The 15,663-nt window shown below is 49.2% G+C and overlaps 1 protein-coding gene across 1 annotated transcript; it reads left to right on the top strand.

The window, feature by feature from the left end:
* Nucleotides 1-3,490: 3,490 nt before the first annotated feature.
* LOC119284183 (probable carboxylesterase 5) lies at nucleotides 3,491-10,059 on the top strand. The gene is made up of 2 exons (XM_037563415.1): nucleotides 3,491-3,804; nucleotides 9,114-10,059. The coding sequence occupies exons 1-2, from the start codon at nucleotides 3,491-3,493 to the stop codon at nucleotides 10,057-10,059; spliced, it is 1,260 nt and encodes a 419-aa protein (XP_037419312.1).
* Nucleotides 10,060-15,663: the final 5,604 nt, after the last annotated feature.

Here is a 15,663-nt window from a genome sequence, read left to right as displayed (position 1 = left end):
TTTATTTCTAAGCATTATGGATAGACAACCGCCCTCTCTATCCCAATGCAGCGATACACATCTTAGCCTTCCATGCTCATCTCTTTCCCCCCAAACACATGGATAGATAGAAATTGTGTCTCTGACGACTCACCTCCATGTAGATTTAATTTCTAAGTCTTGTCCCAATTCCCCAATCTAGCTTCTCCCCCAACACAGTGGCGGCGTTGGGGGTCTTCCTTGGACTTCCATGGAATACCCGAGTATTTTCCCTCAAAAAAATTGACTACATATGCTATATGATTTGGAGCCCGCGAACTCAAGTCCAAAATGACTTAATTACAAGATATGGTAATTTTTTGTCCAATGTCCATTAGTCATGCCCTTTGGCAAAATTACAATAATACCTAGAAGCAAATTCCTGGCTGCGCCACTGCCCCAACAGTGTTCTACCTCCTCCATTGAGGGTTGAACTGCCAACCAACCAGTGTGCTGGCTGCTTGTTGCCACTCCTACATATCCAGGCGAGTTGTTGCTTCCGTCCCTTGTTGATGTTGTGTTGTACGCCACGGCCAAAGCCCAAGGCGATGATGACCGATGAGTTGACAAGTGAAATCCTGCCAAAGGACATGAGCAAGGTACATGTGAATTTTGATTGCCTATGGGGGTAGATGTGAATTTTGATTGCCATGGAAACTTGATTCATATGTTCTAAATGGTGGCCTATGGGGGTTAGCATGTTGTATATATTTATTTATTTTTGCAAAAAGGGTTAACCTGTTATATAAAGTATAAACTAAAGAAACATGATTCAGACCATGAGATGTTAAACAGTCAACCACATTATAGTTATATCAATTAAAGAAACTTGAAACTGAGAAGCAACAAGGTAAAAATTATTATCTTTTGTAATTTTATGTTGCGAGACATGCCTGTTTTTGACTTCTCATGCATATTTCTCTTTTAGTCTGAAAATTGCCACCCCCTAGTTCTGTATACATGCATAGGAACCAAAAACATTAGCATAAAAATACTCGTTTGAAATCAATAATGGAACAAAATGGCCATAATGCAACATTGGTTCTGTATACAGTAGCCAGTATAAAAAATCAGTAATGACTATCCTAACCTTGAGAATCTCTCAAAATCAAATAATCAAAATGTGCAAAAGACATCAGGCACACATAATATAAATTTAATAATAAGTTAATGCAAGTTAAGTTTGTGCAAACTACAAATGATAAATCATATGAAGGAAACACCATCATACAACCTTCTGGAAATAGAAAACAAGGTAAAAGGAATAAGCTCTAATGATGTAGCAAAAGAGGGTATGTGTAGGCAGCGCAATCAGTCCTACCATCACAAGAAAAACTTTCTAGCCACAAAGCTGACAGTTTCACTGGAAGGGGCTTAGTGTTTACGACCTGCTCCACCGGTCCACCCTACACTCCTAAGGCTGTTATTTTCTGGCACTAAGATCACTCCCAATATTTCCAGGACCAGATAAGATACACTAAGAGAAAAATGAGAAGCAGTCAATGAAGGAAGAGGAGCATCCTACATGAAGGTGACAGCTCTATTACATTAGCATTGCATTCTCGTTCAGTTCGAAGACTAAGTATAATAGGCTTCCTGTACAGGAAATAACACCCTCTTGTTGCCTCAAAAAGTTGCCAACAAATAGCAGCTATTTCAAATGCAGAGGCTTACCATGCAACAATATTTGCCATACATCCCTAGTTTTGAAATATTTGTTGCAATTAAGATGTCAATGCAGAGGCTTCTGTCTCTGCATCCACCACAAAATATGGCAATGTTTTCAAATATTTGTTGTACAAGATAGGAGACATTAATAGCAGGGGTGGATCCAAGACAAATATTTGTTGCCACCATATTTTCCCTGGATACCAAAAAATAATAGTAGCAAAGCAAAAGGGGTTCTGGTTTCCTGCAACACACTGTAAAATCCTGGTTGCTTACTGTACAGAAAAAAGAGCAGGTCTTCTGATTCTATCTTTACAACGTAGAAAGATTAGAAACGAGGCAGAAATCACACACACATGTAGTGTCACCATCCATGGAATCGTACCAAGAACACAAGGGAGGGTTTGTCATGAGACAGAAACACCCCGAAGCCGAGACGGCGCACAAGCCGGCCGCTACAAAAACTTTGTCATGTTCGATTGCTTTGGCCTCAACAGCTCGCGCCAGCGACCAGGAATCCATGAAAGACGGGCGTGTAAGAATCCATGAGTGGATCCAAACTGTTGAGATAGGAGGATCTTATAGAAGGATATGCCCACCGATGGCGGCGGCTCCGTCCGGAGCCGGCGACGAGGGAAACTTTGGATCACGGGATGGAACCTGTGATTGGAGAGGAGGGGCGTGGTGAGAGGCGCCTGAGCCGCGACGTAGGCCGTTGGCACTTGTCGATGGGGCGGCGACATATGGGAGGAAGGCCACCAGGGGTCGGCCCTGCGGGGGAAGCTAGGCAGCCAGCGTGCGGAGGCAGCATGACGGAGAGGCAAGCCAGATGACTTGGGTCTTGGCTCCGTGGGTGGGTGGATGTTGTACGTGGGGCAGAGGTGCAAATTAATGATTTTCAGAAGAAAAAATTACCCGATGGAAAACTTGGAAAAATCCATGGCTCCCAGCTCTGGTCGGACCTCCTCCAGCCAGGCCACCACCTGACCTCGCGTCCGCACTTCTGAGACCGGGGACATCCGCCTCAGGTGCCTCGCCGGCCGACCACCAGATCCCAGCCGCTCAGCCTGACCTCCGCCAGCCGACATCCACCTTGCCATGTATGTCAAGGTTGCATGGCCTAGGCACGTGGGCACCGTGGAGGCTGCTTGATGGTGCGTGCGGGCAGCGGGTGCTATGGCGAAGTGGAGAGGGTAGCAAGGCGACGACGGCATGGTGAGCCGGTTAGCAGGGGTCGTGCGCCGTTTTCTTTGGAAAGAATGCCTCGGGTCTGATTCGGCTGACAAATAGATGGAAATAATGCCTCACATATCTGATTAGGAGATCCACAATTGGTTGTTTTGTTTCCTAATTAATGTGATTGAGCAATTTAAGGTAAGGTTAATTAATTTAGATTTGATTTTTAGAGATTGATCGTGATTGATTCTTTCACATAAAGATATTACTAAATAACTTGCGTCAGTATGGAAAGTTCTGATCCTTCCAGTTTTTTTTGTTGTGTGAGAGCCTGAGAGGGTGACGCAAAACTAAACCGGCATGGTGGGGGAGGGGACGAAAAAAAACCAGCGAAAATAAACCACGGACCAGGGTGGGAGGGGATGGTGGGAGGGTAGGCGAAATAAAACCAGCGAAAAATAACCGGCGTATTATTCACCAACTGCTCTATTAGGAGTAGAGATTAGGAGTAGAGATAAAGAGACGTGGCGATGAAGAAAATCGCTCTATAAAGGTACAGCCAACGACGCGGCAGCGGCACAATTCGATTCAAAACAAGACTTCCAAAGTAAAGCAGCTCAACTGCGCCATGCATGCAAACAAGGCTTCTCCAGCCACTGAGAAGGACGGACGTAACATCTCCGTGGACATGTACCCCTTCATACGCAAGTACAAGGACGGCAGCATCGAGCGTTTCTTACGCAGTCCTTTCGTGCTGGCGTCGTCGGATCAGGCCGGCAACCGTGGAGTGGCGACGAGGGACGTCGTCGTCGACAAGGCCACGGGCGTGTCTGTGCGCCTGTTCCTCCCGTCCCGTGCCGCCGAGACCGCAGGCAGGAATGAGCTTCCCCTCGTCATCTACGTCCATGGCGGCTCGTTCTGCACAGAGAGCGCTTTCGGCCGGTGTTAGACTATGTATAGCTTCTGTACTTATGTACGTATATTGTACGTATTGTAACACATCCATTATATATAATGAGATAAGCCACCCCAAGAGAGTTGTGCTGGTTCCCCCAAAACTTATTGTCTTACATGGTATCACGCTAGGTTACGATCGCTTCCGCTTCCAAACCCTAATACCCGCACCGCCGCCGGAGCCGCCGCCGCCTTCACCGCCGCCATGTCGAGCGCCGCCACCACCGGTTCCACTGCTGCGGGGTTCCTCCCGGCCTCTCTTGCGGCTCTGCTCAACCTCCCGCTCGATGCCGTCGCCGTTCCGGCTCCGATCGGGACCAGGAGCATCGGCTCCGTCTACTCCACGCCGCCGGCGCCCTCGCTTGGGCGCGACCTCGTGGTCCACACCGCGGCGCCGCCGTCCGCTGCGGACTCCGCGGGCGTCGTCCCGCCGCTCCTGCCGCAAGCGGATCACACCGCCCCGCTGGCGGGGTTGGCGGCGTCCGCCCCGGCCGCGAGCCTTGCGGCGTCGGACCCGGCCGCGGGCTTTGCGGCGTCCGCCCTGGCTGCGGTCCCGCCTCCTCCCGCATCGGCTTCGGTGCCTCCGGCTGCCTCCATGGTGTTTGCACCCCAGGCAGCCCCCTCGATGGGATCGTCTTCGCCGCCGCCGTTTCACTTCGGTCATCTCATCACCATCAAGCTCTCCGCCGACAACTACATCTTCTGGCGTGCGCAGGTTCTCCCGCTCTTGGAGAGTCACTACCTGCTAGGCTACGTCGACGGATCGCTTCCCTGCCCACCCGCACTGGTAGACAGCGTGCACGGTCCGGTCTACAATCCGGCCCATCGCGTCTGGACGGGGCAGGACCAGGCGAACCTCTCCTCCATCCAGGGGTCGCTCTCGCCGGCAGTTGCCGGACTTGTTGTCTTCGCGAAGACGTCTCATGAGGCCTGGACCATCCTTGAGCGAACCTTTGCAGCGCAGTCCCAGGCTCGTGTCTCTGCACTCCGTCGTCAGCTTGGAGAGTGTCAAAAGCTTGACTCCACTGCCACTGAGTTCTACAACAAGGTCAAGGGCCTCGCCGACACATTGGCCTCCATTGGACGGCCCCTCACCGACTCCGAGTTCAACTCGTTTATTGTCAATGGTCTTGATGAGGAGTATGATGCCTTAGTCGAGATCATCAACGAGCGGGGCAACTCGACACCCATGCTGGCACACGAGTTTTTCTCTCGGCTCCTTCTCACTGAGCAACGGGTCGAGACACGCCGCTCCAGGGGCACTGGCTCCCCCTCGGCCAACGCCGCCACCAAGGGTGGCCGCTCTTCTTCATCACCCCGGTCTCCCTTGGGGCTGCCACCGTCGCCCGCCTCGGCCCCCCCACCTACTGCGACCTTACCGGGGGCTGGCGGTCCACGTGTGTGCCAGCTTTGTGGCCGCGATGGGCACTGGGCCTCCAAGTGTCATAAGCGCTTCCATCGAAGCTTCCTTGGTCTTGGCAATGACGGCAAAGATACACGCAACAATGCCCGTCAGGTCGCCATGGCTGATCGTCCCGCGCCGCAGAAGCAACAGGGACACAGTCAGTCCTACTCCATCGATCCACACTGGTACATGGACTCTGGGGCGACAGAGCATCTGACCAGCGAGATGGGGAAGCTTCACACTCGTGAACCCTATCATGGCTCCGACAAGATCCACACCGCCAATGGAGCAGGTATGCACATCTCTCATATTGGTCAAGCATCTCTTCTCACTAGACATGCCAATAGGAGTCTTCAGCTTCGCAATGTTTTTCGAGTTCCATCTGTGACCCGTAATCTTCTTTCAGTTCCTAAACTCACAGTGATAATAATGTGCTTTGTGAATTTCACCCTTTTGATCTTTTTATTAAGGATCGGGGCACGAGGGACATTCTTCTTAGTGGGCGGTTATGCCAGGGCCTCTACCGTCTGGAGCATCCTGGCGTCACTCGTGTTTTCAGTGGAGTTCGGGTCTCTCCGTCACAGTGGCATGCTCGTCTTGGTCACCCGGCCACACCTATTGTCCGTCATATTTTGCGTCGTCATGAGCTTCCTAGTTTGTCTAGTAATAAAGATGTAGCAGTGTGTGATGCTTGACAGCAAGGGAAGAGTCATCAACTTCCTTTTTCAGAGTCCAGTCGTGAGGTGAAACATCCTTTAGAACCTGTGTTTTCAGATGTATGGGGTCCTGCTCAGACTTCTGTCAGTGGTCATAATTACTATATCAGTTTCGTTGATGCTTATAGTCGCTTTACCTGGCTTTACCTTATTAAACGCAAATCTGATGTGTTTGATATTTTTGTTCAGTTTCAAAAACATGTTGAACGTCTTCTCAAGCACAAAATTGTTTATGTCCAGTCGGACTGGGGGGGCGAGTATCGCAAGCTCAACTCCTTCTTTCAGTCGCTTGGGATAGCTCATCATTTAGCATGTCCACATACACATCAGCAGAATGGTTCAGTCGAACGTAAGCATCGTCATATTGTTGAAGCTGGTCTTACTCTTTTGGCCCATGCATCTGTTTCATTTCGGTTTTGGAGTGATGCTTTCACCACTGCATGCTTTCTCATCAACCGTACTCCCACTCGTGTTTTAAACATGAAGACTCCCATTGAGGTTCTCCTTAATGAACAACCTGATTATACCTTTTTCAAGGTATTTGGGTGTGCTTGCTGGCCGCATCTTCGTCCATATAATAAGCGCAAGCTTGAGTTTCGTTCTAAGAAGTGTGTTTTTCTTGGCTATAGCTCTCTTCATAAAGGTTACAAATGTCTTCATGTTCCAACTAATCGTGTCTATATATCTCGGGACGTCGTGTTTGATGAGCATGTTTTTCTCTTTGCCAAACTTCCTGTGTCCACTGTCGAACCACCATCTCTGCATTCATCCTCTGTTGCTTCTGACCAATTTGATGATGTTGCATACTCTCCTTTGTTGTTACCTAACCATGGTGCAGGAACCGGACGTGGGGCTCGTTTGGAGCTGTTGGAGGATTCACCATCATCATCGCCGCCTTCTGATGGGCACGTCGATCGCCCTATGTTGCATGGCATCGATTCGCGTGCCCATGCATGGTCACCCGAAGAGCCCGTCGCGCCGAGCATCTCCACGGCTCGGCCCTCTTCGCCAGCGGCCGCCGAGTCTTCAGCGGCTCGGCCTGTCACGCCGTCTTCGCCCGCGGCTCGGCCCGTCACGCCGTCTTCGCCTGCAGCTCGGGTCCGCGACGCCGTCCTCACGTCGCCTTCATCCGCGGATCGGCCCGCGACACCGGCCGCGCCACGGCCCACTATGCCGGGCTCGCCATCGGCCCGGTCTGTGACGCCGGCGTCGCCAGCTACTTCGTCTGCTCTGCCGGTTTCGCCGGTGGGCCGGCCTTCTTCGCCGACCGAGCCCGAGGCTACTGTGTCTGGCTCCTCGTCACCGGCTGACTCGTTAACGTCGCCGTCCTCAAGCCCGTTGCAGGCTGCTCCGTCGACCTCGGTGGTTCCCGTGTCCCGACCACATACACGCAGTCGCAGTGGCATTTTCAAACCTAAGGAACGTAAGGATGGTACAGTTGCTTGGTTGGCTGCTTGTTTGGCTGCTACTGTTGCGGATCCATCTTCTGAGCCTCGCTCATATCAGGCTGCCCTGCGCATTCCACATTGGCGAGAGGCTATGGAGCAGGAGTTTCATGCTCTCCTTCGTAACAAGACATGGACTCTCGTTCCTCCACCACCACGGGTAAATGTTATTGACTCAAAATGGGTATTCAAAGTGAAGAAGCATTCGGATGGATCTATTGAGCGTTACAAAGCGCGACTTGTTGCTCGCAGTTTTCGGCAGCGCCATGGTCTTGACTATGAGGACACCTTCAGTCCTGTCGTCAAGCCTACCACTATTCGGCTTCTTCTCTCCATTGCTGTTTCTCGTGGTTGGTCACTTCGTCAACTTGATGTGCATAATGCTTTTCTACATGGATTTTTGGAGGAAGAGGTTTATATGAAACAGCCGCCTGGTTTCTCTGATCCTGATCGTCCTGACTATATATGTCGTCTCTCCAAAGCACTATATGGTTTGAAGCAAGCTCCTCGTGCCTGGCATGCCCGCCTTGCCTCTGCCCTTCGTGCTCATGGGTTTGTGCCGTCCACTGCTGACACTTCATTATTTCTTCTACAGAAGCCAGAAGTCACTATGTATCTTTTGGTATATGTCGATGATATTATCCTTGTCAGCTCTTCTCAGTATGCTGCTGATGCTCTTGTCTGCTCTCTTGGTGCTGATTTTGCGGTCAAAGATCTTGGGAAGCTTCACTACTTTCTTGGAGTTGAGGTCACTTCTCGTGCTACTGGTCTTGTCCTTACGCAGAAGAAGTACTCCTTGGAGTTGTTACAAAGAGCGGGCATGCTGAAGTGCAAACCGACCACCACACCCATGTCGTCTACCGACAAGATAACAGCTGTTGATGGTGAGCTTTTGTCTCCTGCGGATGCCACAGAGTACAGGAGCATTGTTGGTGGACTTCAGTACTTGACGATCACGAGACCAGATATCTCTTATGCTGTTAACAGGGTTTGTCAGTATCTTCAGGCTCCCAGAGATACTCATTGGGCTGCTGTTAAACGCATTCTTCGTTATGTTCAGTTCACCCTGACATTTGGTATGCATATTCGGCCGACTTCCTCTCGGGTCCTTTTGGCCTTCTCTGATGCAGATTGGGCTGGTAGCCCAGATGACAGGCGATCCACGGGGGGTTATGCAGTATTCTTTGGCCCTAATTTGATCGCCTGGAGTGCTCGGAAACAGGCTACTGTGTCACGTAGCAGTACTGAAGCTGAGTACAAGGCTGTGGCTAATGCTACTGCAGAGATTATTTGGGTGCAGTCTTTGCTTCAGGAGTTGGGTTTGTCTCAACCACAGCCTCCTATTCTTTGGTGTGATAACATCGGTGCTACATACCTTTCTGCAAATCCAGTATTACATGCCCGAACGAAACACATTGAAGTTGACTATCACTTTGTACGGGAACGTGTATCACAGAAGCAACTCCAGATCAAGTTTATCTCATCTAAGGATCAACTTGCAGACATCTTCACTAAGCCTTTACCTCTGCCACAGTTTGAGGCTTGTAGGCGCAATCTTACCCTTCTCAGTTCTTTAGAAAGTGGCTAAGATTGAGGGAGGGTGTTAGACTATGTATAGCTTCTGTACTTATGTACGTATATTGTACGTATTGTAACACATCCATTATATATAATGAGATAAGCCACCCCTAGAGGGTTGTGCTGGTTCCCCCAAAACTTATTGTCTTACAGCCGGACGTACCACCGCTACGTGACCTCCCTCGCCGCCAGCGCCGGAGCCCTCGTCGTGTCGGTGGAGTACCGTCTAGCTCCGGAGTTCCCCATACCTGCGGCCTACGACGACGCGTGGGCCGCGCTCCAGTGGGCGGCGTCCTTGTCCGACCCGTGGCTGGCCAGCTACGTCGACCCTGCGCGCACGTTCCTGGCTGGCGACAGCGCCGGCGGCAATATCGTTTACCACACGGCAGTCCGCGCCAGCCACGAAGTCAACGACGAGATGATGGACATTGCGGGGCTGATCATGGTGCACCCTTACTTCTGGGGAGCCAAGCGGCTGCCCTCGGAGCTCGCGTGGGTGGACGACAGCGAGGGTGCCGCGGCGGTGTTCCCACCGTACGGGGTGGACCGGCTGTGGCCGTTCGTCACGGCCGGCCAGGCCGGCAACGACGACTCCCGGATCGATCCTCCGGCCTCGGAGATCTCATCGCTGGCTTGCCGCCGCGTGCTCATCGCCGTGGCTGGGAAGGACACACTGCGGGACCGCGGTCTTGACCTGTCGGACCGCATCCGTGATCACGCCTCGCCGCGGCCATGGATGATGCAGGGGCGCCGCGAGGTGACGGTGGTGGAGTCGGAGGGCGAGGACCACGGCTTCCACCTCTACAGTCCGCTGAGGACCACCAGCAAGAGGCTCATGGGGAGCATCGTGGAGTTCATAAACCAGCAGCCCAACTCGTCGCCTGCTAATCGTATGGTGCTTGGCGTGCCCACGACGCCGTTCAAGGACGTGTTTGGGTATGGCATGGCCATGAAGTCCTGGGGCACACGGTCCAGTATGCCACGTAACGGTGCTACTTACATGAAAATTGGAAGGGTTGGGCCATCCAACAAAATCTCAGTTCGACTGCCGATGCCTGCTGCGGTTCTGTGGACTCGTGTGATCAACAACTTTTTCTAGATGACGGCCGGCCTGATAACGCACACATAAATTAATGTCTCATTCAGACTCTCTCACAGAGGGTCTGGCCAAAGGGTATTGCCCTTCTCCTACAGTCCTACGTATACTACACTAAATAAAACAGAAAGAGTCTCCTATTAGTTATAACTTATGAGTCATGTGTAATGTATGCCCATTAATTACCGAACATGGATTTATACGTAAGTTGTGTGGTTTATCTTAGTATTATATTATTCATAAACAGGTGTCATGCATGTAAATGTATATTGTATGCCTTCCCTTAAAAAAAGTATGGTATACCTTATCATGTCTAACTCTTATTTTGTATTGAATGTTATTGTACATGTAATATTGGATTCTCAAGGTGTTGCGTGTTCACGGTGCTTATTATGTCCTTTTTTACTTGCACTAGTAAGTGTGCCCGTGCGTTGCATCGGGTTAACAACAAAAGAGTCATAAAATTTATAACCCCACAATAAAATAATTCGAATTCAGGGAAATCCAACCTACCATCAATTTTATAGATCAATAATTAAGAACAACTCACTCAAGAAAGCAAAGATCAATAGAGATACAATTTGTGACCCCAAGGGAAAACAAATTGATTGGCGAAAGAAATAGATCAGGGATTTTTATTAATGTATGTTGTCAATCCACTAATGGCGCTCCCAATATATTCATAATACCATTTTAATTTGTGATCTGGAGGGCATACTCCTCTTTGAATTATGCATGAACTCAAAAAGCACGTGTTTTTCTCCTCTTGGCGATCACGATCTCTTGAGCACTTCTGCAAGACAGAAGTGGCGATGGTGACTCCTCCTGACGTGCGATCGGCAACGAGCAGTGGGTCACAGGGCGTTGGAATGGAAGACCTGGACAACTTCTTTGGTCAGCTTGACCTAGAAGATGAGGTGTTCGATGGCCTAGTAATCGATGAAGAGGTCCCGGAGATCAACGAGCGTGTCCGCTGGATGGCTCTTGCCCGTGTTCATACTGACAAGACCTTCAACCACTCGGCGTTCTTCAAGGACATGAGGGTGGCGTGGAACACGGCGCAGCCGGTGAGGTTCAGGCCAGTCGGGGCCAATTTGTCCGTTGTGCAAGCATCTTGTTTGGGCAATTGGGAAAGAATCATGCATCAAGGCCCCTGGTTATTCAGATTCTGGGCAGTGTTCTGCATCCTTATGATGGTTTGAGCAGAGCCGAGGACACACAGATTGTACACATGCCAATCTGGCCACAGATCCATAAGCTCCCAGATGGTTATTGCAGCAAGGATATTGTTGAGAAACTAATCCGCAAGGCTGGGGAAATCATGGAGCTCAGACTTGTCGGGAATTCCCGGGGTGATTACATAAGGGTCCGAGTTGAACATGATGTGAGGGATCCCCTCACAAAGCATGTGAGTATTGTCAAAGGCAGGGAGAGGCAAGTGTCTGTAGTTAGATATGAGAAGCTCGCTCGCTTCTATAAGTTTTGTGGTAAAATAGGGCATGATTTCAAGGAGTGTGGAACTGGTGTTTACACTGCAAAGGAACTGAAATTTGGGGAATGGTTGTATGCGGATCCACCAAACATGAACAGGTATGAGTTTCAGGGGGGTTGCCGCACTACTGCTGCTGTGTCTGGAAATCATGGAGGTGAGGGTCTGACAAATACTACTTCCACACCTATCAAGAGCCCATCTACAAGGGGGGTGACTGAAAAAGAGACCCTGGGGAAGGCAAGTGATAACATGGAGGAGGACAAAGGATTAAGGAAACACATTCTGGTTGAGTGTGGTGATGCGACTGATCCGCAGATTAATCACTGCTGTTGTTGGCGATTACTTCTGGCAATGGGGAGGATGGTCAAACGACGTCCCTTACTTCTAGTACCGACAGCAAACGTGCACGAATTGAAACTAGCTTAGTAGATGGTCTAAGCAATTCGGCAGGCTCCTGAGTGGAGCTGCGCCGGGAACAATGAATTCACTAATCTGGAACTGCCGGGGGGCGGGGAAACCCCAGACAGTTCGTGAAGTGTTGGCCTTCTCAAAAGCCAATATCGCCACGCTTGTATTCCTTTGTGAGACAAGACGCAGCTGATAAGATTGAGAAGTTAAGATGGAGGCTTGGTTTGAAGGGTTTATGTGGTGTGAACAACTCTGGTTTGAGTGGTGGACTTGCATTGTATATATTGGGATGAGTCTTTGATAGTTACCGTGTTGGATTCTTGTCAGCGGTATATTAATGTTTCTGTGGAAGATAGAGGTGCAGATAAAAAGTGGCGGATGACATTTGTGTATGGCGAGCCAAGAGTTGAGAATAGATACAAAATGCGGGATCATTTAACAAGGCTGAGAGGGGTCTCGCAAGAACAATGACCTGTTTGTGGCGACTTTAGTGAAACTTTGTGGCAGCATGAACATATGCCGAGAACATTGCGGTCGGAATCTCAGATGGAAGCTTTCAGGGAATTTCTATTATTATGCGAGTTGGAAGACCTTGGTTTCTCAGGGGTTCCCTTGACATATGACAATGGCGAACTTGGTAATAACAATGTATGTGTGCGGTTGGATCGGGTGTGTGCTGACGAAGTGTGGTGTGAGCTATTCTCGGCATCGAGGGTGGTTCACTTAGCAACTTGTTGCTCAGACCACTGTCACATCATCCTTGAATTAGTCCCTGCTGATGGCCAAAGGCAAAGAGGTGCACAACGTTATGAAATCATGTGGGAAAGAGATCCCACACTACAAGAGGTCATAGCTAGTACGTGGGAAAGAAACACGCCCACTGGCAATTTGGGTGCGGTGGCTAGCTCCCTGAAGGTACTTATGAGGAATCTCAAAGATTGGAGTAGTAAGAAATTTGGCCATGTGATACATCATATAGGAAGACCGCGCTCTGAGTTAGCTGCTCTTCAACAAGGGAGTGCAGATCAACAGATTATAAGGCAGAAGATGTATGATCTTGACGAGCTTTTATATCGTGAAGAGATACTTTGCCTGCAACGGTCAAGGATTACTCGGTTAAAGGAGGGGGAAAGGAATACCCAGTATCTACACCAACGACCTGTCTGGCGAGCAAGACGTAATTATATTGAGCGGCTGCCTAACTCGACGGCACTTGGTGTATTGCACCCTCGGAGATGGCATTAGTGACGCGCTCATACTTGTAGGAGGTATACACGAAAGACCCAATGCTTTATCCTGGCGATGTCATCGAATGCATTGAAGAGAAGGTGACGGAGAAGAACAAAGTGTTATGTGCCCCCTTCTTTGAGAAGGAGATTTCAAACGCACCTTTTCAGATAGGGCCACCTAAGGCCCCGGGGACAAATGGATTTCCAGCACGGTTTTATCAGCGTAACTGGGCAGTTTTAGAACAAGAGATTGTGGTGGCAGTATTGGAGTTCTTTGCTACTGGAGAGATGACTAATGGTGTTAACGACACGGCTATCATCTTGATCCCTAAAGTTCAATTCCCCAAAGAACTAAAGGATTTTAGACTGATTAGTCTGTGTAATTTGATTTATAAGATTGTGTCAAAATGTTTGGTTAATCGACTACACCCTATTATGTCTGAACTTATTTCGGAAAATCAGAGTGCATTTATTCCAGGGAGGCTCATTATAGATAATTCTACCATAGCATTTGAATTCTTGGATTTCATTCAGTCGGTTGGAGCCAGTTCACCGGCTTGTTATGCTTACAAACATGACCTATCAAAAGTGTACGACCGAGTGGACTGGGTTTTCCTTGAGAAAGCTCTATGTAAATGGGGTTTGTCACAGCAGTGGATTTCTTGGATTATGGTATGTGTGACATCGGTAAAGTATTCAGTGAAGCTGAACGGAAAACTATTGTAGTCCTTCATCCCCTCACGCGGCCTCCGACAAGGTGATCCCTTTTCTCTGTTTCTTTTCCTCTTTGTTGCTTTGTCTCTGTTGGTCAACAAGGCTATTTCGGAGGAGGGGTTGGAAGGAGTGAAAGTTTGTCAGCGGGCACCTATGATATCTCACATGTTATTCGCGGGCGATTCATTGTTGTTCTTTCACGCCACCAAGCAGCAAGCAGCTATTGTAAAAGGTTTGTTGAGCACTTATGCACGAGCTATGGGTCAATTCATAAACCCTTCAAAGTGTTCCATCCTTTTCTCTAGCAATTGCAGTTAGGTGGTGTCTGTGGAGGTTAAATGTATTCTGGAGATAACAAGTGAAGCTTTCGAACCCAAATACCGAGGGTTACCAGTTCCAGAAGGAAGAATGCATATGGGTAGGTTTGAAACTACTCAAGAAAGAGTAAAGAAGAGATTAGTTGATTGGAGTGAGCAATTTATGTCCTCTGGTAACAAGGAAATATTAATTAAATGGTGGCACATGCAATACCGGCTAACATAATGAGTGTTGCATCGGTTTGTGATGATCTAACAAAATTGATGAGACAATATTGGTGGGGAGTTGAAAGAGGTAAAAGGAAGATGGCTTGGCTGAGTTGGGACAAACTAAGGCTGCCTAAGAGTAAGGGTGGCATGGGCTTCAGAGACATGTGTGCGTTTAACCAAGCTATGCTAGCAAAGCAAACTTGGAGATTATTAGAGTTCCCTGATAGTCTTTTGCTCGACTATTAATTAAAAGCTAGATACTATCCTCATGGCAGTCTGTTGGATACAGTTTTTACTGGAAATTCGTCTGCGGTTTGGAAAGGTATTGTGCATGGACTAGAGCTGGTGAAGACGGGAATTATATGGAGAATTGGGGCTGGTAATTCGGTGACAACGCGGAGAGATCCATGGATCCCTCGACGGTATGACTTTCGGCCGATTACCCCTAAGAGGAACTGCCGGTTTAACCGAGTGTCGGATTTCTTAGACATCAATGGAGACTGGATTGTGGATCGGATCCACGAACACTTTTGGCCGATGGATGTTGTAGAAATTCTGAAAATTCGTACTTCTCCAAGAAATAGGCAGGACTTCATTGGCTGGTATCCCGAGCCTCGTGGTAATTTTACGCTCAAGTCGGCGTACAAGCTAGCTACTGATTCACACGACGATACTCACGCTGGGGGTGCTAGCAGCAGTAGACCGGATGGCAATCGGACAATCTGGAATTCTATTTGGAAATCTCAGGTCCCGCTCAAGATGCGCATCTTGGCATGGAAGACGGCGAGTGGGGCGTTAGCTACTAACTTGTGCAAGGTACAACGCCATATTCCTGTGCATAGCTCCTGTCCGGTTTGCGTGGAGGAAGCGAGTAGCTTTCATGCTCTTATCACATGCATGCAAGCTCGGCAAGTGTGGGATGGTCTGCGCAAGATTTGGCCACTATGTGATGATGTTCTACTAATTGAATCATGGAAAGATTGGCTCTTGCAAATCCTATCAAATTGCCCAGTACACACTAGGGACACGGTGATTATAACCATTTGGCGAATACGGCAGCTGCGTAATGATATTACTCATGGAAAGGGTGAGTCCCGGGCTCACTGACCTTGGAGGTAGTATTCGACTGCCCACACAACTTTCACAGCGAAGAGTTAATCTTTGACATCGTCCCTTTCTGAAGTGGTTATCAGGCACTGCTCGGACGAACTGCTTTCGCTCGCTTTAATGCAGTCCC

The sequence above is a fragment of the Triticum dicoccoides genome, chromosome 4A, assembly GCF_002162155.2.
Source record: "Triticum dicoccoides isolate Atlit2015 ecotype Zavitan chromosome 4A, WEW_v2.0, whole genome shotgun sequence".
Classification (NCBI taxonomy): domain Eukaryota; kingdom Viridiplantae; phylum Streptophyta; class Magnoliopsida; order Poales; family Poaceae; genus Triticum; species Triticum dicoccoides.
This window is presented reverse-complemented; position numbering and strand designations above follow the sequence as displayed.